The following is a 25180-nucleotide window of genomic DNA, read 5'->3' as shown; positions in this document are numbered from 1 at the left end:
AAGAGTGTAAGGGTTGGCATGAATTCTGAAATCTTTGGGCATCCAATGCAGCATTCCTCAAATGGTTCTTGGGGCTGCAAACAGTCCCAAGAGAAGTGATAAAAGGCAATAGTGCTGTGTTCATGGTGACACTTATCCCATTGTGGGAACTGGGGGGATGACACTGGGTGACCCTTCCTACACCCATGGTGCTGTTTATCTTCTTGGCCCGGCAGAGTTTGCATGATGCTAACTTGGGTCTGCCATGAGGCCTCTCCCACCCTGAAGAAGAGCAGCTTGAGTTTGATGCAGCCTATTTTTGGAGGAGGAAGGAGCCCAAGTCCTGGGCTAAAGCCCTTGCTTTTAATCAGCTGCACCCAGGCTCTCTGCTTGCTGATGAACATCCCTTGGTGGGACAAGCGTGTTTCTAACAAGCCATATGACATGGCTGTTCCCAGAGCCCCTTGGCCCAGCAGAAGGTCCACGCTCCTCTCTCCAGCCAGGGATATATACCAGATCCCCCAGGGATTCTCACATCAGCTACGTGCCTGAGTAGAGACACATTAACCACTCTGCTCCTACAGAGAGAGCAGACAAACCTTAAAGGTACTTCTCGAAGGGCCAAGCTGTATCCACAACAGGTTTGCTTCTGCCCAAGCTGCAACAGGGAGAGGACAATGTCTCCAACCACATGTAGCTACAGCTAGAAAGCTGTAAAAGAGCTCTGAAATAATTAATAGGCCAGTAGAAAGTAGGAAAACATGTTCAAACTTGTGTATCTGTTCCCTTGGCATTATTAGATCTCTTGTTAAAGTGCAATTAAAATAACAGATAAGCACATGAAGTGAAACAGATGTCACTCCTGTTGGGCGTGGGGAGAAGCTACAAGGAGACATCTCCACTCTCTGCTTTCCTTAAGCTCCTTAACTCAAGCTGCTCTCCTCCTACACCCAAAACAGCTTTGAGGACTTTCAGAAAGGTACCTCTAGCTGCCTGGGCTGTGTTTGGGTCCAAGGTGCCTCTGGCATGCTTGGGTGCACAGCAATGCTTGTAAAACAATGTGCTGCAGCATCCTAAAACTGCCCTTCCCCTGTACATCACAGCCATGCTCTTGCTGTTGACCCTTCCTGCTTTGGCAGTTTAGGGGGGTCCCAGCAGGGCAGAGGGCTCTGCAGCCAGCAATGCCGGGGCAGCAGCCACATGAAGCCAAGGCTGGGACCATGGTGGCAAAGCCTCAGCTGTTTTGCCACTCCTTTATTCCTGTCCCCAGCCATACTGGAGGGGCAATGGAGCACAGAGACCCTCTGAAGAGCTATTGCCATCTTGCATCAGCTCTCCCCCTGCCCTGGGGAGTGGGGCATGGTGCAGTTTATTGCTCATGGGCAGAGGAAAAGGGTTGCTCTGGGCTCAGAGAATTGTCAAACGATCCTTTAGACAGACCTTCCCCCCACCCCGAGCTTACGGCAGTGGATTCCCTTTTCAAATCGACATGGATTTATGCCAGCTGACAGTTTAGCTCAGTGGGGTTTCTAGGTTTGTAGGTTGTAGCTCGAGTCTCCCTGGAAGGTTTCAAGTCATCTCAACAGCTCACATCACTCTGGAGATGGTTGCTGCAGCCTGTGCTTCTCAGCTCTCCCCAAAACCACAGTAACTCCCCAGCCTGCTTTGGTGTCACTGGGGAGCAGAGTGCCAAGCTGTGGCCAGCAAGTCCCCATGTTCTGGCCAGCCTTGCCTCCATTTCTCATCACAACAGAAAAGGAAACCTCATTGCCAGGAGTCAGAGCCAGACTCACTCCCGCTTGTGAAGAACAGCAAGTGTTAATTGCTCTCTAGCAATGAGTCACACCTGATCTGGGCTTGTCCTGTGCTCTGGCGAACTTGCTGCCCATCTCCCTGCTGTGCCTCTAATTTCAGGGCTACCTGGGAACAGGAATTAAGCTTCTTCAGTAACTGTTTGTGACCGAAATGTCAGTGCTCCAGCATGTTTACAACCTCCCTTCAAATGGCAACCGCACCAAAGATGTCATGTTGGTCTGCAGCAGAGCCTGAGTACAGGCATGGGGGGCTGGTGGGCTCCCTGAGGCACCAGCAGTCCCAGCAGAAAGGCTTGGCTGACGGCTCCAAAGGCCGGTGGAGTCTGGGGAACCAATTGCCATGGAATGAGGAGGGAGCTGGGTCGATGTGCAGTGGGTGAACGCCCATGCCAGGGCAGGCGGCTGAGCTGATCGGGCCGGCCTAGGTGTGCCTGAGTGCTGGCCTGATAAAAAAATGCCATGGCAGGAGATAAACTGCTAAGTCAGGGGTTTTTTTCTGGCTTTTCTTAACATGTTATCTGAACATCTTATAAACCTTGTCATGCCAATCTGGCACAGAAGCTGCCTGGCACACTGGGAGAGGCAGTGTGGAAACCCTCTGACACTGCCCCAGAAACACTGGCTGTCTCCTCGGAGCTGTGAATTAATCCCGATTGCCGGTGCCCCTACTCCTCCTGGGAGTGCAAGGGATCGCCATATGGAGAAACTCTGGGATCCAGCCGCAGTGGGAGATCCTCCTCTCCATGCTGATCCTGTCTCCCAGTGGGGCTGGCACCAACACAAAGCTGCCCACCGGACAACTCGAGTCAAGCATCATGTTGATGCAGCCATCCCAGCACCCTCTCCATGCCCCAGGACCGGGCGAGCTGTTGGGATTGGGGACAATGTGGGAGGAGGCTGAGCTGGGATCATGGTAACCAGGAGTGACCAGGAGAATGGAGGATGAGTGCCTGGCTGCCGCCGAGGTGTCAGGGAGGCTGTGGCAGCCAGAGGATGCCAATGCCCCCCCCCCTCCGCAGTGCCCAGCTCTGCTCCCGAGGTTCCACTGCAGGGGGGCGCAGCCCCCGCACCCCTTTCCAGTCAGTTCCGCCACTCAAAACATGGCGGCCCGAATCCCACCCCAGGCTCCCTTCCCGCCGCGCCACACTCAAGATGGCAGCTCCCAGTGCGCAGACCCCGCCCCTCACGGTTTTGCCCTAAGCGACAGCGCCCTGAGCCAATAGTGAGCCGAGCGGCGTGCCACCCGCCCAATAGGCGTGCGGCGGGGGCGGGCCCGGGCGCGGGGTGCCCCTCGGCTCCCGTCCCGGGCCGCAGTCGGGCCGGCCAGGCGGGAGCGGGGGGTGGGGGGGATGGCGAGGAGGCTCCGCGCCGCCATGGCCCTGCTGCTGCTCCAGGCCCTGCCTGAGGGGCTGCCCGCCGGCGTGGAGCCCGCCCAGGTAGGGGAGGGGGCCGCCCGGGGGGCTCTGGGGTCGCGTCGTGGCGGGGGGCTGCGTCCCTGGGACGGGGGGCAGCTGTGGATGTGGGGGGCTGCGCCGGCCCTTGGGACAGCGGGTCCGGCGGGGCTGACAGGGGTGTCTGGGGGAAGAGGCTTTTGGGGTCCCGCCTGAGGTTTGGGGAGCGCCGTGGCTTAAGTGAAGCTGTAGGAGATGCAGAGCCCAGAGTTCGGGGTTCCCTGTGTGCCGTGGGGACGGAGAGCGGCTGCAGGGCTCCAGGAGCGGGTGGCAGTGCCGCTCGGAAGGGCTTTGTGCGGCAGGGTGGCTGCAGGACGAGGGAGAAAGGTGTTTGACTGGAGCCCGTGGGAAACGTGTCTGTAGTGAGGGCAGGAGGCTGGAGCTGGCGCGGGCCTGCGGGTGGAGGTGCAGGTGACTTTTGGGGGTAGTGACAGGGAACAAGGTGACCTGTGAGGGGGCAGTGCTGAAGGTGGTGTGGGGTGAGCTGCAGGGTGGCAGTGGGGCAGCTGGCCAGAGGACCTGGGTCAGCAGGGAAGTGGGACTTGAGCGGTGCTGCCCAAGACAGGTGAGCTGGTCTTCCCGTGCCAGGAACAGCAGAGGAGATTCCGTGCAAACCTCCTGTGGGCAGGGGGAAGGAAGAGGGATCATGTTTCAGCTGGGATGAGGGCAACTAGGCCTTGTCTTGGTAGTCTCTGACCACCTGCTTACTGCCTTCATTATGCCTGGAAAGGGTTTTAATGAAGTTGATTCTGTCTTTTTCATCTCTTTACTCTGTTTCCTGTCTATGCGGCAATGTTGGTGCTGTTGAGATCTCCAGTGACGGTCTTGAGTCCAGCACTGTAGGTGCCTGTAAACCTCTCCCGCCTTGGTGTGTGCTCGGTGACACTCGGAGAGGACTGCACTGGGCCTAGCAACCTGTGCGCAACCTGGATCTTCTCATTTGTGGAGGCAATATGTCTTTTTCACCCCATGTAGAACGTAGATGGAATATGATGACTTCTGGTTTGACGTGGTGTATTCTGTGTAAGATAAAAACTGCAGTTTGCATTTGTTGAAGGTCACAGATGCCGTGGGGTGCATTGTGCTTAATGTCACAGGGGTGCAGACAGACAGTGTCTTTCTGGAAGGAGTCCACTGAAATACTTCCCAATACTTCTGCAGGAGGAGGAGGTGAGGAGTTCCTCCACGACTACAGATGTTATCTCCCTCTTGAATTTTCTTCTTTTCAAGATGCTGAGAGCTGTGTAATTCCCTGTTGGTAGTGCCATCCCAAATCCCCTTCAGGCATATTGTGGTAAGGCTTCGCTGTAGCTTCCCTAGTGAGCCAGGTGCAGGATTGTGTTGAACTGTGTGTTTTCCATGCTGTCTCAACTGCCTTTAACAGATGGAGGTCCTGGTGCTTGCTCCGTTTCATCTTCAGGCTGAGGCACATAAACTAAAGGTACATCTTGGGTCCGTTTTGCTCTCTGGTTCTTGTGGCATTCCAGCTGTGAGCAGTGGTCAGGTGATGGGATTATCTGTATGGAAGCTGTGAATGTCTTCAACCCTACGTGTGCTAATAAAAATGCCATACCTGCTCTGAAGACTGTGCAAGATGCTCCCTGCCTCACACAGCTTCTACATCAGTCAAAGGAATAGGAAGTAGAAAAGGAGGAAAGGAAAAGGAGAAGGGTGTGGAAGCAATCGTACAGCTTGGTTGCTTGTGGAGTAGTTGCATATGTGACTTTTGGATATCCTCTCCAGTCAGTGCACCGGAAATAATCCTAAAATAATAAGTCTTGAGTGGTATAATACATGAGTGTGGGAGAGAAGAGCTTTGGCTGCCTACGTTTTCTTTAAGAGCACTTGGATACGGATGCATCCTTTACTTATTTCCTTTCCACAGTTTGTCTATATAAAACTCTCACAGTTTATTTTAGATCTTAAATGTAGACTCTGTCAAAAGACTGGTATTATCTCACTTCATAGAGTTTGACAGCTGCTCACTCAAAAACAAAAGTGGTAATATAGGATCTTGAAACTAAGCATGTAACAAAACTTCATCTGCTTTGGTGTTGCCTTAGAGCCGGATTTCCTCAGAGCTGATGGGTTTGTAGAGAAGCCCTGCAGAGGGACAGTGTTGGACTTGAAAGATCTCTGCACCAGGAGTTCCCATATTTCTACTGAAACCCTGACAACATTTGCCTCTTGTCCTCTCCAGTGTTGTTGCCCTTCCTGCCTCTGGTGACTGCTGTCTACTTCTGTCTACCTTGCAGACATCTGCTATGCTCTGCTTGCTTCTGCTTTCCAGGGAAGCCTCTGCTTCCTGTTCAGGGTCTGTCCCTCCTCACCTGGAAGAACTGTCCCACAGACTTGGTGGTCTAAGGCTGGGAGGTGCTGCAGGAAATGTGTCCTCTAAATAATTCGGGAGGTGGAGCTGTACTGCCTAGCTGCACTGAACAAACATTCCCGAGAACACACTGTGCTCTGCAGAAGAGTCTGACTTTTCAGGTTAAAATAAGTCCAGGCTGCCCAGGATCATCAAAGATCTTTCTTTTGACTAAGGTAGATGGAGGAGAAAGGTGATACTTAGCTCATCACTGTCTTGAAACCAAGTTATCTGTCTACGTGACTATTCACTGTACTTTCATTTGTAATTACGAGCACAAAGCTCAGTTAACTGGAGTTTCTCAGTAGATTACAAGCAGAATATTGCAGTTATATAATAAAATCAGGAGAAGTGTCACAGGAAGAAGAAATCTAGCCATGCTCAGTTTTATCTAGCCATAGAAGTATAGCCTTAGCAGCACACCTTAGCTGGTTGTTCCCCTCTGGTTTGAGGGAAAAGGAAATAAGAACTTAATACATTTTAAAATGAACTGGATCAAATTTGTAATGAAAAGCCTCAAACATTAATCATTTTTCTATTGTAGTTTGCCTCTACAGGGCAGAATAAAGGTTATTTGACTGCCTCAACTATCTGTCTGCTTCCCATGCCTGCAGCTTAATTATCACATAGTTTTCTCAACTTTTGTTTTCTTTAAAAACAAGAGATTTAAGTGAATGTTAACTATGTGACAAAGTCTGTGGAATCCGTCTTTCTCTACTAAGGTGGTTTTGAGCCAAAATCTGGCAGAAGCATGCTCGTAAAGACCGATTTCATCCCAAATTAAAGAGTTTGCTTGAAGTGCTGTGACTTGAGGCATGATTCATCATATGTGACAAAGATCCTTGCTGTAAGGAAGAACTGAGCATGACTGTCACTGTGGCTAACACCCCTGTAACACAGAGTTTCTGTCCAAGGCTGTGACCACAGCTCTGATTGCACCAATCAGAGTTACTACACTTCATACAATGGGTTGGCAGGATTCAGGCCCTTTCAGAGCATCACTTCAGGTAGTTTGTGAACTGAACAGCAAAGTTTCAATTACTCACACGGAACAGAGGCTCCTCATCTCTAAATTTAAGGCAACTTTTTTGATTAAGGTAAAGGTAATTAGTTATAACTGCCCTTCAGTCTCTCCTGAAGTGCACCAGGATCCTCCAGGAGGAGAGCTGCTTATATAACCATAGTATCTGTTTTGTCTGCCATGATATCTTTGTGACTCTTGGTTGCTAATTTCCACAGTTTTGGCAGGAGGCAGCAGAGATCAAAGTACGTGGTGTACTTGCTCAGAACAGGAACCTCTAAATAACTGTGCAGGCTGGATTAAGGACTGCTCGCTCTGTGATGATTATACCACCGTGAGCTCCAGTGTCTCATCTGTACAGCACACCTTCCCAATGATTAAATTTTGTTTGTGAGTTGCCCTCACAATTACACACAATGCTCCTTGCATCTCTGCAGCTGGGCAGCAGATGAAAGCCTGGTCTGAAAATGTCCAGTGAATCCTGGGGAGGAGTGTGGCAGTTTTCTTCAGCAGAGTCAAGGCAGCTCTGTGACTGGGACCTGTCATTGCCTTTCTGAGGATTTCCCTACCACCCTGCAAATATTAGTTAGCAAAAACATAACACCTCTTTAAGAATAAACTTGGGCAGCTGTTGCAGAGTCGTGCTGTGCTGGAAGGGAACTTGGAAAGTTTCATCTGCCAGCGTTGTTTCGTTGTGGTTGGGGATTTTTCCATCCTCCCAGCCTGTTGAGCCAGGTCAGCCTCATCTGGCTGGTGGGAGCATCCCTGAGCAGTGGCTCTGGCATGTGCAGTGCTGCTGGGCAGTAGGGATCCTGCCCAAAGTGGTGATCCTGCCATCAGTTCCTCTAGTGAGGCAGAGGAATGGATGAGCTCGGTGTTTGGCCACATTTCAACAGCAATTACTCAACCCTGGCTCAAACAGCCATTGAACCCTCTCTTTGATTCCTAAAGGTGCTGCTCCTCTAAGCATCTTCAGCAGTTGCTTTTCTGCAGGCAAAAGTGGAAACTGTGCTCTTTTATATGGCTCTGTCAGCCTGTATTAACCCAGGGTTGTGCTGAAGTTCACCTTTGTCTTTCTGTGGTATTAGAAAGGCATTAATGTCGGTAATAGTTTGTATTTCTTTATAATCTGAAAACATATGGCCATCCTCTGAGGTAATGGGTGATATATTTAGTAAATGCAAACCGCCTACCTTTTCTTTTTGCTTTTTTTCCCCCCTTAAGTCATATTGGGAGGATTGGCATGATTGAACAGACATTAGCTTGTGGCAAAAAGCTATTATTGGGCTGGTGATCCTCTGGCCTACTTCTCCATTCAGTGTTGTCTCTGATGTGCCCCGTGGTTGTGGCTGTGCCTATACAAATGTCTCCTTGTCAGGCACGTCCTGCAGTTTCAGTAATGCCGAGCTGCACATGGCCTTTTGTTCTGTCTCCTGACAACGCGTGTATTTGGTGCTGGATTTGGGGATGTTCCTCTGAGCTGAGCTGCTCTATTTTACAGGGTACAGGGTAAGAATTTGCCCTTTCTGGTTAGCTGCATAGGAACCTTCTCAGCTTATTAATGCATTTAACCAGTGACTTTGTGGCTCTACACACTCCTGTCTTGCATTTGTTTGAGGGGGGTTCATGAATCCAGGATAACCTGGCAAGCTGCACTGCTGTTTTTGCAACGTGGGGGAAAGAACTCAGCATGTCAGAGATGTCTCTAGGGCAGGGCTGGTGACAATCTCAGGAGGGCCATTAGTCATGGCAGGGCAGAGATACTCATTGCACATTACAGGACAACTTGATTGTGCCAGATTTTGGTCTGTGCTTCCGAGTCAGAAGAAAGTGAGCACAGGGGAGGGATGGTACTCCTGTATGAGTTCATGGAGAGATGCTGACAGGGAAGTTGGGTCCCTCCCTCCCCCTGCTGTCTTATGTGGTTAGAAAGCCCACAGCTAAGAAGAGAGGTTTTGAGATGCCAAAACCTGTGGCAATGGAGCTCTGTGAGGCTGAGCCTGTGAACAGTGCACATAATAAACATGCCTGAAATAACAACTGGCTGGAGAGAACAGGCTTGCTAAGCAGGAATTGCATGCCCTTACCTTGCCTGTTACAAGAAGCATGTTGGTATGGCAGTCACAAATGAAGCTTTTTCTGTGATTTTGCAGATACTATTTGACTGCAAAGGAAGGCTCAAGGTGCTGCAGAGACCTGCTGTTTATCTGCTTGGACAAGGAGGAATTTGATTCTCCTCTAATGATGTGATTATCAGTGAGATCACTGCCCCCAGTATTATTTTTAGATGATGGCTGTGGTCTCTGCAATGGCTTGTGAAACTGTAACAGAGCACTTTCCATGCCGGGGCTTGCTGGGTGCAAAGTGAGGTGATGCTGGCAGGCTGAGACAGCAGGCCAAACCATTTAGTGCCAGTGTGGCCAATGCTGTGCCCTGAACAACACCTGCAAATAGAAAGGAGAGACTTTATTTTGTGTGGAGGCAGCTTGTGGTGCTGCTGGTCTGCAGGCCTTTGCTGAGCCAGTCTCCATCCACCTGGCATTGCCCGAGGCTGATCCAAAGAAAAGGATGTGAGAACTGGGTTGTGTAGGAGATTTAGATGCAGTTTTCTGACTGTTCCTTCTTCACAAGCACTTTAATGCCAGCATATTTTAAATCAAATCCAACCACTCCCACCAAGCACGGGAGGCTTGCTATCAAGTGATGGTTTGGGCATGGCAGAAATCCCCAGTGCATCAGGGGACAGAGCTTTTGCCATTTAAAATGCTGCTGGCCTCTTGCTGACAACGGGTGGCAGAGGTGTGTAGGTGGCTATGGCAAGCAGCTACCAGGACTGACAAGCTGCAGGGTGCTGGGTTTAGAAAATAAGGGATAACAGGGACTTTTCTAATAGAGGATCAAGACGTTAGGATTGTGTCTGCAGTCATTAGGACTAGCAGAGGAAAGAATGAACCTCGAGAAAGGAAAGATCTGCCAGCGGTGAAGAAAAGGATTCTCCCTTCTTTAATCTTCTCCATTATTATGAGGTGGAAGTTTGTTACTTCTAGTGGTGATGTGGTTTTATGTCATCTCTGGTTTTGGTGTGTGCAAAGCAGTAATAGAAATTTCAGGGGCAGCTCAAGGGTTTGTTTTTTGTTTGGGTTTGGTTTTTTGTGTTTTGGTTTGGGGTTTTCTTGTTTGTTTTGTTCGTTTGTGGGGGTTTATTTTTGAGATCTGGGAGGGAATATGGTCAAAGCAAAAACTAACCCTATCCTGGCTCTAATTCAGGCCGAAGGAGCTTGTCAAGATACTGATTTGCTAAATATACTGGAGTGGGACAGAGAGTGACTTGAGCAGGAAAAGGATTTTATCAATGAAAGAAGATAGTTCACAGAAGGAGGTGAGCTTTATGCAGTTATCAATGTCTGTCTCCCCATTAATTCTGAAGCTACTGGCCAACTTAAACCAAATTTGATAGCAAGAGACCTCAAAGATGCCAGGAATTCACCAGAATTCCTGGAAAGAGGTAGGCATAGAGACAGTTTAAAAAAACGCAAACAAACAGGGACTCATCCTTGAGTGAGAAGCTACATTTGCAAGCTTATTAGCCCTGGAAAATTTGTAAGTTCGGTTGACTGACTTGATACATCCCCTGGCTTCTTCCAAAGCCTCAGCTGGAGCTCAAAGTTTCTGAGCCTGCAAAGTCAGTCAGCCTCGTGGAACGAACTGATTGGAGGTCAGCTTTATGGAGCTCCAGTAGTTACAGAGCTACTTTTGTTTGTCTTCTTGACTCCCACTGTCTGAACAGTAAATTGAAGGGGAGAAAGGCTTGATAAGCTGTAGAAACAGCTATGAAGAGTGTGTTTTTCCAGGAATCTCACCAGCCATCCTGAGCTTTCCCTGTGTAAAAGGTGTCAAGTGTTCCTTTGGAAGCAGGGAAGACACTCACAGACTGTGCAGAGGCGTTTTTAATGAGTAGAACTGAATGACTCTTTTCTCTTGTGTCCCAGCACATAGATATGACCAGCAGGTCAAGTACTGTTGTCCACGAGAGACTTTTTTTTTTTTACTTATTATGGAACCAGAACTCATAATCACTACAGTCTGGGATAATGCTGTCAGTCAAATCAGCGGTGTGATTGTGGCAGCCACCAGAGAGTCCTGCTACAGAAAGAGTGCAAAATATGCAGAAGTCCTCTCCCTTGCCAAGTTCTGTATTCCTCACTCTTTGTAATAAGACTTTTATTTGTTTATAATGTATCAGTGGTTGCTTGATTTTTTTTTTTTTTAAAACCTCTTTCTCTATGTGGGATCCTCTTTAAATCCCAGGTGGTGGAGGATTGCCAACAGGAACTGCATGTCTTCTCTGTCCAGAAGATGAGGCCATTCTGTTGCATAAATTATCCACTGTGACAGCCATCCCACTGATTGTGGGCAGAAAATCCGTCCCACGGAGCCTGCTGTAAAAGCACCTTTTAGAGCTGAGCTAAACAAGAATTGGGAGTGACTGGTGTGGAATGAAAGGGTAAAATGGTGACTGAGGTCAGACTGAGCCAGGAGGTAGGGGAAGGGCTGGAGGAGGTGATGGGATGTTGCAAAGACTGAACAAAACCTTTGAAGAAGGCAGTGTCTTCAAGGCCAGGACACTGGGCTGACTTCATCACATCCTGCTCATCAATTGTAATTGTAAAATTACCAAACTCCCCCCTCTTGTGGGGGTAGGAAAGACTTTTCTTGAGATACTATCTGAAAGACCTTTATTCTGCTTGGAAAGCATGTAAGGAAGCTACCTGAATGCATGTGAAGGTCATGACTCATGTCTGGGTCTCCTGTGTGATGAATTCCCCCTTTTCTTACTGGTTGTCTCATTTGTTGGTCTGCAGACTGCTTTTCGAACAGTGAATGCTGAAGAGGAGGAGTATGTCTGTATTGTGTTGTCTTCAAATTACCTTGTCGTTTTGACTTCTGTCTTTTTAGAAGATGCAGACTTCACAAACAGCTTGCATTTGACTCTCCAGTCTCCTGTGATCTGAACTTAGATAAAACAGGCTTGCAGACATCTGTCATTGCTGATTGTCTCCATTTACTGACACTTATCACCTGGACTCCAACAGAGCCTGTCTTAAATCACCCTGTCAAAAATAAGAGCTCTTAAGTTATTTTCCTCTCCTTTCCCTAGCTGTATTCTCTTTGTCTCATTGTTTTGCTCCTTTTTCCTACCCATCTTACTAGGGAAGTTTTGCATCTCACATACTTGGTTATTAATATCACTCTCATGTTTGTGGCTCATTGTTTTTACTGAATTTCTTGCTTTCCTGCTCTGTCCTTGTATCTCTACTTTTCAGAGTCTGGGATCATCCTAAACCAGTGGTTAGGCTGTGGGAACAAGAGTTGGGAGTTTTTTTCTCCTCAGACACATTTTGTGCTCTTAGGCCCATCCTTTGACTGCAAAGTCCAAGGATCATCCTGCTAAAGATGAATTCAGGAGGTCTGGAGTGATTGTTTTTTGTTCTGAAACTTGCAGTCTGCTTTCTGTAGATGGACCAGCTGAAGTAGTCCTCCTGTATTTTCAGCATGATATATGTTTATTGAGAAGCATTGTGCCAGGAAAACTTTAGATTAAGGGCCAGACAAATCTGGTTTTGCCTCGTTTCACCTTTGATGGCATGTAACTTCAGGCTGATATGAAATGTAAGGGCTTGCTGAATTCCTTAGGTGGACGAATCTCAGCCTAATCTCCTTTTTTCACAGCCTTTAACAGAGCAGATAAACTTCGGGAAACAGAATGAGTGACACTGATGGTTTCTCGTCTGTGTCATATTATCTAGCAGTGTGTACCCAAAACTCTTCTTGCTACGATCCTACTCTAAAAGACTTCAGAAGCACAGTCAAAGGATTAAATACATTTGGTGTGTCCTAATAAAAGAGGCCTGAATCTGCATATGCAAGCAGTGAACATTTTGGATTTGGCTTGAGAATGCAGAGGTATGCAGGGGAGCAAAACAGCACCAGATGAGATGTTCACCCTGTCTGGGTGGTGTGTGCCCCTTGCATCTTGATCTTCTGGAACCAAACAAATGGAAGGTGCATTTGTATCCATGAAACTGTACCTTGCAGGAGTGTAATCTGAAGGCTGGCTGAGCTGCAGCTGTTGTTGTAGCTATTACACAGAAAAAGTTGATTTTTTTGTTTATTTGTATCCTTGCTCTGAGAACGCTTACTCTCACTAGCTCTTCTCTCACACAGGCACTGCCTGCCTGCCAACAGTTCTTCTGAAGGCACTTTCCTTCAGGACAGGGTGAAAGGTAAAACTTGTTTATGCTTTTAACTGGTGTCCCTAATTAGAGAAACAGGCTTTAGAAATACTTCTTTCATCTGGTTCAACCCATTAACATGTTCATTTACAGGTCTTGCACTGCTTCTGTCTTGCCCTATCTTTGCAGCAGGCATCTTGCATATGCTACAGTGGTGAGGGCTCTTGGGGGTGAAGTGTCTTGGTAGTTTACTTAACCCAAGGGATTAGTGCAAAGATAAACAATGGAAAAATAGTTTTCAAAAGAAATTTCTTGGGTTTAGCTGTTGTTGGGATTTTTTAGGGTGAATTTATAAATATTATTAAAAATTTTTTTTGAAAGCCACAGTGTACTCCCAAGTCCTTCCTTTGACACACAAGTACTTTTTACAAGAACTCTTCAGTTGTGATCCTGGCTTAACACATGATATTAAGAAAGGAATTTCACATTTCTCATCTAAAATGGGGATATGAAAATGGTGAATGTGAACTGTGGGGTTTTGTATCAAAATACTGGGGGATTGTGTGGTACAAGGTGTATAATTACTGTGTAATTTTCCTCTTCAGCTGGATGTCTGAATGAGAGAATTCAGGGCTAAATTATTAATTGTTAACCAAGAAATGCCTGGTTTTCTTCTGCAAGGTTTTGGTCCAAAGGTTTTCAATGCCCTCAAGTACTATGGTCAAACTTTACCTAATTGTTTTATTGTTCTTGGCTTCTTCTGTACTTGAGTGGAGACTATTCTTCTATTTGTCTGGAAAGCATTAGTGTAAATAATCAACATGTGAAGACACAGGAGGATCAAGCTTTTGTGCCCCTCACAAATTACATGTGCTGTGTTTACTGCACAGAAAACAATTACTTCAAGTGAAAGCCTTTCCTTCTTTGCAGCTCAATTAATTGGTTCTGTAGCAAAGTCAAGACATTAAATTTCTTGTATATTATTTCCCCTTGGAGACAACAGCACACAGAGATGCAGACTTGGGACCAATCAGCAGGTTCAGTGAGCAGAGCAGTGGGAGGAGAACAAGCTGGCTGAAATGCAAACACACATAGTCTGAAAAGGGAGTGCAGAACCCAAACTGGCGGCGCAAACTGGTTTTATAGCTGCATTTTGGCTTCTTGATGCTTAATACAGGGTAATCTCTTTTCTAAACCTTTGAACTGCATACCAAAATCTTCAGATGGCCGTGAACCGCGAGAGCCTGCTGTGCATACCTGGGAGAGTAAAAGGGAGAGGGAGCCCAGAGCAGGTTGCCAGCAGGTTTTGTCCATTGTGGGATGCTGTTGGTCTGGGCAGCAGAGCGAGTGACTTCCAATTGCCCCTGAGATGTGGACGTCAGCACACGAGCTTGCCTTGCTTTCTTTGGCACCGGGGAGTTTGACTGCCCAGCAACCCAGCTGCTGGGAAGGCTCAGACATCTGTTTTAAGTTCCTTACAGGATGAGATACCCAACCTTTCTGCAATGAGTAAGATCATCTGATGTGTCTATGGAGGATATTTTATATTTGCACACTGAGAAGACATCCTTTATTTCCAAACAAGCATTTTACTGTTCTACATTTTTACTCTTTTAGATTTTTTGCTATTTTACATTTCACCTTTCATTTAGGTGATGGAATGAACCTTCTAGTTTGACTTTTCTAGTTCTTTAGTGCTAACCTGTCTTCTCCCCAAGGGTTTGGGCTTTCCATGGAGCAGAAGCCTTTCAGATAATCCTCATGCCCTTCTGCAAAGAGAGAGCAGGGTATTTCTGGGTGGGTGGTGGGTGTTCTTCCTTGCATTTGTTGCTCTCTTTAAAGTGAGAGCTTACTCAGTTTGTGTCAATAACACCTTTGATCCTCTTATGTAAATGAATACTGGGTGTCCTGCAGAAAAGATCTCTTTAAAATGCCTTGCAATGTTATGCTGCTGAATGATGGTTCATTCATGCTGGACTGGAGACTATGAAGTTTCCCAAGTACAGTTCTCCATATTGTATTCTGCAGCACACATGATTTATTCTCAGCTGATTGACCTCATGTAGACTTGTGCCTGTGTAAGTAACAGCTGAGATCAGTGGTCTGAGCACTAATCTGCAAGTTGCAGACAGTAGGTTATTATTTAGTGAGAATGCTCCACAAGTTTCTTGCTGTAGCATTTTCATTCAAAAGGTCACTTCCGTGAGTTCGTGCACAGCTGAATTTAATGTTCTTTCTCAGCAAGGCAGGCCACACTGGAGAGTGCATAATTATAATAAATACAACTTTGTTCTCAGCTGAAAAATCCATCTGAAATAAATTTTTCCAGCCCTTCCAAGAAACGCTTTTAGTAAGATAAATAAAAGCAATTCTTGCCGATTTCACATTCATTCAGCAGGAATGTTGGTGGGTGTAGGGTGCCTCCACTTAAGCCACTCATCACAGTGCCTTCTGGGCTCAGTCAACTTGTATATTCAATAGCTGGCTAAGGGTTGCATTTGTAAATTGGGTTTCTCGCAAACCAATTAAACCCAAGTTCATTATTTCTTACTTGGTTTGAATCCTGGTTATTATTTTGAGTAAAATTGTTCTTAACAGCAAGTACAGAGAGTTCAGTTAGACAGACAAACTTTAAACAATGCTTTGATAGGTGCATCTGTTTTTAGGGATGTGCATGTATTTATACAAACTTCTGTGGCTTATTTTTTTCTGTTTGGCATTTCTGTGTAGTCGAAGTAGATTTGCTTTCTTCTGTGTTCTGTTTCGCAACACTGGAAATACTGAAAAAGTCTCGGCCTAAATATGGAAGGAAAACTAGGAGTTGTTGTTTACTCCCATAACTTCTAAGCAAGGACTTAAACAAAAAAAAACAAAACAAAAAACCCCCAAACAAACAAAAAAACCCTCTTTGCTTTCATTTTCCAAGAGACTGAACACACTGTAAAATGTCCTATCTTCCCTTTCTTTTATTTTTTTGTCCAGTCATAGCAAAGAGGCTCTGCTATTGTTCAGGATACTGCTGCTGGTGGAAGCTGAATTTTTGCATAGTTTTTCTGGGTTTATGTGCAGGTCTGGTTACCTTTGAGGTTTCAGAGGGGCTCTACAGGGTGATCCTTGAGTGTCCTTACGCTTTCCCTGTAGAGACTCTAGATGAGTAGTTTCCAGACTTCTCCACTCAAACCTACGGCAGCCTTTGGTTTGGGAGCTGCCTAGTTCCAAATTCTTCCTCATATTGTATGGTTGGTTGTTGCTGCAAGGTCACTCTTCCTCAGGGCTCTGCTGGGATCTGTGAGACTGCAAGGGAGAAAAGACTCACATGGCAGTGTCAATGGTAAATGAAAGACCATGCAGCCCTTCTGTTCCTGCCATGAATTTGGACAGCCCTGTGCTGTACTGCCTTGGCATGAAGAACTGCATGTAAGCTGTGGTACCTGGTACCTCTCTTGTCCTGTTTTCACTATGGGGAGAGGGAGGCATGGAGGCCTTTCTAAAAGGAAAGAAGAGCCTGATGTCTAGGAAAGAAGAGACTGTTGACTGGGAAAGAGAAAGCAGAGAGAGCTGACTGAAATCTGAGCACTCTGACTTCATTAAATGGAAGTGATAGTCCTGGGCCCCAGTAGAAGGGGTGGAAACTTACTTTTACTTCCATTCACCCTCCATATGCTACGTTAGATATTCATCTCTCAAAGACTTGATATCTCTTCAAACCCCAGTGGGTTTCCATCCACACCAGAGAATGATCAAAGGGGGAATATGCTTTCTGTACTAGACTGGACTGGTGCCTTATGGTCATATTCATATGTTCAGGAGCAGATTTAATCAGCACTTAGATCATGATGGTCTGCCTTTTTTTCTCAAGGTATTCTTTTCTCTCTTTGCTTGTCTACTTTGTTCCTGCCACCGCCTTCCTTTTCCTGATTCAAGTCTTTGTGTTCTCTTTATTTTATCTGTTGATGTGATCAGGATTTGAATACTTGGTACTTGCTAATGAAGCTTGCTTGGCAGTGAGAAGGTTGGGGAAACTCACTTAAACTAATTGTTGTTTTAGGAACTCTCTAGGCACCCTGACCTTACATGCAGACATGGTTTATTTTAGAAAGATTGTCTTAAGTTAGAAAATCAGCTCTTGTCCAAAAATGAAAACACACATCCATCAAAACCTGAATTTCATGTGGGTTGTGTAAACATGTAATTTGGGTTAGGTCTGGGCACTGGAAAATATGCGATGCTGTTGTCCAGGAAATTACAGTGCAAGAAACGTGGGGAACTTCAGAAAGTCACATTAACTGTCTCCTTGGGGAAGTGCCTCAGAAATCCTGACCTCTGCATTTCTGCCATGTGCATGACGCTAGTGGAGACGGTCACTTGAGCAGTTGCAACATTCCTGTATATATGTGTTTGCATGACATTATGAACTGTGGAAAGAATAATGCTGTGCTTCCCAAATCGCTTCCCACAGACTCTCCCTCTGCCCCTGCACATGAGCAACCGCTTTGATCGTCAAAGCATTGTCTGCTTCAATCCATGTCACCTTTCCTATGATCAAATCACAGAAACTTTTTTCTAGGAGTCCATGTCCTTGAATTTCTAGGGGTGACTGTGGTGTTCTCTGGCACCTCCACTCTTTGCCAAGCCACCTTCCAGTGACAGCGTGTAAGGTTTTAGGCTGACACAGATATCCTGTTCCTATCCCGATCCTCTAAAGGTTTCCTGTGCAAGTCGTTAGTCTTACTCTCCTCTTTATCAGCCCTGATGAAAGTTGTTTTTTAAATGTTGCTCAATGTTTTCTACGTGATCTTGGTATGACTGCTAATTCTTTCAACGCCTTGTTTTGTTTTAAAGTTTCTAATCCCATTTTCTATGACTAAGTTGAGTTGCGTGGTTTCCCCAGCAAGGATTAGGGTTTACTGCTGTAGGTACGTCATCCTGCCTTTGAAGCTGGTTGCTCATGCTTTCCTTGGCAAGCTCTGGCAGATGTGCTTAGGAACAACAGAGATTGTATCTTTTTGAAGCTGCAGAAGGGTTAATTGGAAGCATTTTTATGAAACCAGGTTGCTTATCCTTACAGGCATTACAGAAGATTTATCACCTGCCTTTGTAATTTATATTACATTTTTCTTTCCTTTCGTGAAGCTATTTTAATGTTACATGTGATATTGTAAAAATTAACCACGATAAGCAATTCTTGGCAAGTCCTAAGTTGCACTCCTCTTAAATGCCAACTGGAGAACGTGACTGTCTTCATGTGGATGGCATAACATTTTTGGCTGGTATGTTTGGGGTGGTTGAATGAGTGTAGGGCAGCTGAAGTACATCTGTAGTTCCAAAACAAACCCAGCAAAGGACTTCCATCCCCCAGCAGGCACATAGCTGTTTGTACGGATGCTTCTTCTCAAGAGCCCTTTTGTAGGATTGGTCACACTTGTGGTTGAATTTGCTTATATGATGGGGAGAGGGGCTGATGGCTATTCAGGGGAATATTATTTTTCATCAGAGAAATTATAGGTATTGGTATTGATCAGGAGATTTCTTTGTGTGGAGACTCTCCAATGAAATGGAGCACCTGCATATGTGCAGTACTTCTTGAAATATGTTAAACAGGATCTGCCCTCTGCTGGGAATTGTTAACTGTGCTTTTGGCTCTGCCTGCCTCGCTGGCAGATGTACCATTGTGAAATTTTTACAACCAAATAAAATATTAGAGGATGCTTCACTTCAAGAGGAAACTTGATAGCTGCTTTCAGCTGATGCCTATCTGAAACCAGGTAAAAAACATGTGCTTGCCTCATTGGGACCTGCACCTACCTCCACAGCCATAGCACTGGGATATTGATGGAAGGCTCCTGCATTGCAAAGAGCCTGAATAGTTCTGGAAGGGTAAATGTTATGATGCCAGGTTCTGCATATTTGGTGTGATGCAGTTGAACAGATCGTGAAAATCTTAGTTTTTAATACATTGACTGAAAGTGGAACTATTTGTGCATTTCTATACAAAATGTGTCATGATTTTTAGTAAATTTCTAAAGCCATGAGGGAGACTCTTGGGGCTTGCTGTGTTTACCCCATCTAGTAGTGAATGCTGAGCCTTGCAAGTACTGGCTTTTGGTACAAACTTGTGTGTTGTGTACTTGTAATAGAAGGATCTTCTAGAAACTCACAGGAATCAGGTGACTGTTATCTGTATTTTCTTGCTTGTTAAAACTGCACAAATCTAGAATCTTTTATTTCTGAAGATTTCATTTATCTAACTTTTTTTTCTTCCTAAGGAAGTATGGTCTCCTGGGATTTAAGTATTTGCTGATGCAAATCTCTGTGATCACAGATAGTTAAAGAACTACTGAGGGTCACATGATTAGGTCACCAGTTCAAATCTAGTCCAGAGTGGTAATGGGCATTTTTATACACCAAATGCCTTTCATCAAGATTTATGTTTAGTTGCTTAAACTAAAGCTGGAGCATTTCCTATTCAGAATTATGGTTCAAGTGGAAAATAAAAGACTAGAAGCAGTATTTTCTATAGCAGAAAATCCCATTTCACTTGTGTTGGTATCTGTACATGCTTGTAAGCACACGTGGTGCTTTAGAAGGAGTAAAGGTTGCAGAGGAGTTGATGCATTTAGTCCAGTCTGGTACTTTTAATGTGCTTTCCTATGACTTTTAAATTGCAAGAGCCTTTGAAGAAAGTATAGGAGGACACAGACTTTGAAGGCAAAGAGATTATGAAATTGGAAATGCAATGGGAGAGTGTTTTGAATGGCAACTGAAACACTTTTGGACCAAGTACTTCTGAAATCCTTCCAGGCAGCTGCTCTTCTAAATATTGATAGTTGGTTGACTGGTGGGGTTTTTTTTGGTTTTTTTTCCTTTCTTTCTTGTTCCTTCTAACATTCACATCAGAATCTTTGCATAAAACTTCACTGCTAAATCTGACCTTTAAACTCAGGTTTCTGGTCAAGAAATGTGGACTTCAGTATAGTACTTGTCATCTAGTCACCTACTACTTGCAAAAAGGCTTTGGACTGTACATTCTCCAGTCTACAGAGAGCTGGAAGTGGTTCAGCTCAGCCTCACGGACTTTTGCACCTTCACAGTTCCTCCTTGTTGATTTTTTTTATTCCAAAGTTGGGAAATCCTTGCAATCTCTTTGAGATCTGTTGGGATATGGAAAGCCTTGCAAATCCCTGCAGTCAGGCATTGACCTCTTGTGTGCTGGGATCTGCCTGCAACCGCCTCTTACTTTCAACCTTTTCCTGAATGTTTCCTGAGCGCTCTCTGGCTTGTTTCAGGGACCAGCTTGGCAGCGTTATCAGGAATCAATAGCTGGAGTCCTTCAGGAAAGAAGTTGAAGATGCTGAAGTATGAATTCTGGTGTCCTGGTTGTTAGAATCTGTTAGCAGAGACGTCAAGATGTGAAGAAAAGAGATGTGAAAGCCGGTACCAAGTGTTCTTTTCTTTGTGCTCCTGAGCTGAGAAATTAGGATCTGAGTTGGCTTCCCTATCCCAGAGGCTGTTGTATAGCTTCCCATGCATCTCATGCTGTGGGAGATCACTGGTGACTTTTGTCAGTATTTTGAGGTACAAAAAGTGGATTATGAGGTGTGGAGACATGGAAATTAGATATGTAATGTAATTAAAAAAAAATATTGCCCGTAAAACTTGTGTTATCACTGTGGCACTTAGTGATGTGGATTCCAGTCCTGTGGGTCTTAAAAGTATGTTTTCATATGTATATGCTCTTTACAGAGTCTTCGGTCATGTGGAGGTCTGAGTTTTTGGCCCTTTGGGAGAAATTATGAGATTATTCATTTTCAATCCTGATGCCATTTATTTGCCAGTTATCTCAGAGACTCTTGGCAATATATTTATGACTTCCTACTTAAAATATTCTGTTACAATCAAGTATATCAGAAGTATTGAGCACATAGTTTTGCCTTTCTTTTGATGCTGATTTACTTTATAAAGGCACTATTGAAGTTCTATCTTAGCAAAGGAATACCACCCAGTAAACAATTTCTGCCTGTATTTTGTTTGATTGCTTTTGGGTTTGTAACTGATTTCAGCCAGAACCAATGCATGGCTAGGAATCTTTCTAAATTATTATCCAACTTTTTGCTGGAGACTAAAAGAGGAAAGTTACTGAAGTAGAAAGGAAACCTTTTTTTTTTCTTTTTTTTTTTTTTTTTGTAAGCTGACTCATGTAAAGATTGGTAAGTTGCAGGAGGAAATTTAAATCTGGTGTTTACTTACTATAGTTAACAATGAAATCTTCCTTTACAGAAAATTATTAGAGTGAATTATGCTTTCAGTCTCCTTGTTATTTGTGGAAGAGTAAAAGAAAACACAGTTGTCTTGATTTTTTTAATTTATTTTTAATATAGATATTTGATGTAGGTCAGGGTAAATAAAAGGAAGGTGCTTCTTTTTACTGACAGTTCTCCAAAGACTGGCCCTAAAAATATGGTCATCATCAACAATTACTAGTTTTCACAAACAGGATGACCTTGTATTGGTTTTCACTTATTACATGCAAATAACTAAATCATGGAATGTCCATTTCTGAAACCTGTGGTCTTTTAAGAATTCTGATAGTTGTCAATACATATACAAACATTAATACATTGAACTGGCATGAAAAATGTCAAATGAAAAATCAAACGTTAAATCTTTTGCATAGTGTGAAGTAAGAGGTGTTATCTATAAACATTAATTACTTACTCTATTTTGGATATAGTAAATTCTGTTATTCTGCTGGTGGAAAAGGAAAGACTAGAAAACAGTGACTTTGCCAAACATGAAGCCTTGGTATAGTTTGAGAATGGACCACTAGTTATTTTGAGTCCCAGTTCTGTGTTGTATAGAGGCCATAACTTGTCTTGCAAAAAAAACCCAAACAACTGGCTAATGTTAAAAAATGTGTTATCTGTCTTTTTGAAAATAGATGAAATAGATTGCAGAAGAACATATTTGTCAACAGGAAGTAACCATAAACTTAGGAGGAGTGCAGGCGTCGAGCACGGCTGAACAAGACTGCAAAGAATAAAGACAGAACCTCTTTCCCCTCGCTTTTCAGGCTGTAAGTAGGACCAGAGAACACCTTCCTTCATGAGGGTGGAGCAGGCTTTTCCATCCCCTTTGGTGTGTGTGCCGTGTCTTCATGTAAGTCTTGGCTCTTGTGACACAGCATGGAGTGAAGCTGCAGGCTGTCACCCACAGCCCCTCTGCTCCTGGTGACAAAGGAGGACTTAGATACTAGTAGGATTTGATGTAGGTCAAATCAAACATGAGAATTTCAAGGTGTCCCTGTGCAGCTTTTTGTCATGCTGCCAGATGTGCTTTATTGAACTGTTGCTTGTAAGGAACAACCTTTTGTAATTGCATTGATCAAGATAGTACCCGGGGTGTGTTCCTCATCCAAGGGGAAAAGTGAGGTCAGTAGGAATGAATGCTGTGCTGCAGCTTAGACTGGAAAAGAGATACTTCAGTGTTCTGGGAAGGATAAGTCTGACTTTGGCTTTGTGGCATTCAATCTAATGTGGCAATCTTAATGCTGTATGGCAGGTGACTTTCTTGTCTTCCCTGTTGGGCTGCCCTACTTGTTCAGGTGATGGCCAGCTCTGTACTTTGTCCTCTGCTTTCTCCTCTGGCAGGCAATCCTTTCTGTTGTCCTGGTACATGTGCTTCAGCCTTGCCTGCTTGTCTCCTTTTCGCTCAGAATTACCTGCTGTGTTGCTCCTTGTAGGTGCTTCAGAAAGCTGGAGGCCTGGTTTTAAGTCACCTCCACAAGCTTTTTGGATGTGATGCGTAGCATGGGGAGCCATTTGGATGTTGGGCTTTCAGACATTTGGATATTGTAGTGGGAATGAAGGCAACCAGGAAAGCAGCAGACAGGAAAATCCTTCTGTCTGCTGCAATCTGCCAGTAGCCCTGGAGGAATAAAACTGAGATGTTCTCTTAAGTCTTCCACTTTTCAGGTTAGGTCTGTTTGTTTGTTTAATGAGTGAAGAATATTTCCTGTCTCAAATGTGTGCAGAAGTGGGATGGCTACATATATGGCTCTCAAAAACTCAGAAAAGCTAATGTTGGCATGTTTAGCATTTTGTACATATTCTGTACTGACACAGTGATAGTCCTTGTAAATTGATGGCAAAACATACAGTCTTTTTTTTTTTCCTATGTTTTTCTCCACAGTTTAACTCTTTTTAGGAGGTTTATCTCTGATCAAAGGATATTAACAAAATCTTTATCTTCTTGGCTTTACAAATTTGGCTTAAAAATTCTCTACTTCAAACTTGGCAAACATAGCCTTGGTATCCAAACAGTGGGGATGGGATAGGGGAAATTACTTGGCTGTTGAAAAACTACATATGGGAAAGTCACATGGAGCTTTCAGTGTTTTATTTATAATTCTGCAAAGGCCACTTCTAATTTGAAAAATAGAAGAGACCAAATAGTGGCTTCTGGAAAGCAAACAGCTAGATTTTTCCATTAGTATTTTTAATACAAATATTAACTTCACAGATTGTAACACTCTTTCCTCCTTAAATACTCTTTTTTAGCCTTCAGGATGTATAACTGGGTAAACTAACGTTGTGAAGAAAACAGTAATTCCTACAAAGCATGTGGCTTTTTAAATTCTAATTGTGAAACCATAAGAGATGTTTTGTTTTCATTTAGCAACTATATATTGAGTTTCCAGAAAGGAAACTCCATTTGTAATAAGTGTAGCCAGTGGGAACCATATGCTTTTCACGTTTGTCTTTTATTGGAGGATTAGAGCATTTATTTCAAAATCTCTTTTCCAGAAGAACGCCATTTTTAACATTACCATTAAGTAATGTTTAACTAAGAACTGAAGCTGGATTTTCAGATTTGGCTGTATATGTGAACAGACATTCCCAAACACAAGTCCTTGGAATGATTTTACTACTTAATAATGCAACCATGAGTTTTATGTCAGCTTGATTCTGAGCAGTGTTTTGCTGATACCAGTCTAAGATAACTATATTATGTGAAATTGCTTGAACAAAGCTAAAAGAGCAATAAAAGTCATCTGCCCAAGAGGCTCTAGCATTCTCCCTCTGCTCAAATTGCTGAATATGACTAAGTCTCTGCAGAATGGCATCTAAGGTTACATTTGGAGTCATTAGGTTATAAACAGTCCACAAAATGTTTTACATACTTCATGTTAATATTCCTCTGAAGATCAAGATTCCCTGGGGAGAAATAAGAATATGGACTAAAAACATTCTCAGTCTTGAGTTTTATCCACGGCTTCCTAGATCACTGAAGATCAACTGTCTCATGAAGAAATTATTGCTAAACAAATTTAGTGCTGTTCTCAGAGTGTTTTTATGGGGGGGTGGGGAAATATACGTGGTAGTGCCCTTTCTTTTAGCTGTCAGATTTTCATATTTTTGCTGACTGGCTGGGTTGTAGATTACATTTGAAAATCTTTCTGACTCTAATTTAGTAAGTTTATATGAACCTTCGTGTTCAAGAATGCTTTTGAGTCCCAGGCCGTGCTGGGAAAAAACATGGTAGAAATGTTCAGATCTTGACAGAATGTCTGAATCTGTGCTGTTGCATAGAGAGAGGAGTTCTTTAACTTCTGTTAATTCTTAGTAAGTCTTATGGCAATATAGAGGGGAGTTCTTGACCTTTCTTGAAGATGCCCCACCATGTATTTCTTTTTGCCAAGAATAAAACTGTGTCTGCTGTGAAAAAGTGGCTGTTTAGTCCTATACACAATCGAAGTAAAACTGGATCTGGGGGTGGAGGGCTGTTGTACTTGGGAAAATGGTCTTGTCTTTTGTTCTGGCATTAGCATTTACTGCCAATACTGAATGCTTGCCATCTGCAGTGGTACAGCAGCAGCCTGTGTGCCTGTGCTCCTTGCTTGTGTGGTCAACTGACCTAGAGCAACACTCTGAAATAAAACAAAACCTCCAGACCACCAGCTTGTCCTTCAGAAACTAATCTTATTTCAGATTCCACTGTTACTTTGTGAAATATTGGGATTTATAGACCTGGCAGGATGACTGTGGCAGAGCTACCACATTACAGCAAGTTCTGGGCTCTCAGTCAAACCCATGACTTATGTGGCATTTCTCATACCTAAGGATGCAACTCACAAGGGATATCCTTGGCATCTGTGTGCATCAAAATTTCTTACAGGTTGTCTAAATGAGAGGCAAAAAGTGGAGGACCTGAACGGGAATCTGTTGAGAGCTATTGTGAGCAGCAGACACTCGTGAGCTAGTTGCAGTTTATAGACTGTAGGAACCACTGGTGCATCTTTCTGCTCTTGGGGAGTT

The 25180-nt window shown here is 44.3% G+C and overlaps 1 protein-coding gene across 3 annotated transcripts in view; it reads left to right on the top strand.

The window, feature by feature from the left end:
• The first annotated feature begins 3075 nt into the window (after positions 1–3075).
• The window catches only part of WBP1L (WW domain binding protein 1 like), a 58566-nt gene continuing 36461 nt past the window's right edge, over positions 3076–25180 (top strand). Inside the window, exons 1-3 of one of the 3 annotated variants that reach the window (XM_051800509.1) lie at positions 3138–3229; positions 20153–20300; positions 21805–21939. Coding sequence is in view for 1 of the 3 variants with exons in the window: in XM_051800506.1 (XP_051656466.1) it covers positions 3143–3229 (87 nt within the window). In the remaining 2 variants the exon portion in view is untranslated. Of the gene's footprint in view, positions 3230–20152; positions 20301–21804; positions 21940–25180 lie in introns of all 3 variants that reach the window. The other 2 variants (XM_051800511.1, XM_051800506.1) reach the window with 2 other exon arrangements.

The sequence above is a fragment of the Manacus candei genome, unplaced genomic scaffold (genome assembly GCF_025592945.1).
Source record: "Manacus candei isolate 608988 ecotype Guabito, Panama unplaced genomic scaffold, ASM2559294v1 h1tg000050l, whole genome shotgun sequence".
NCBI classification, from domain to species: Eukaryota; Metazoa; Chordata; class Aves; order Passeriformes; family Pipridae; genus Manacus; species Manacus candei.
Note: the sequence above shows the minus strand (reverse complement) of the source record. Positions and strands in the feature narration are given on the sequence as shown.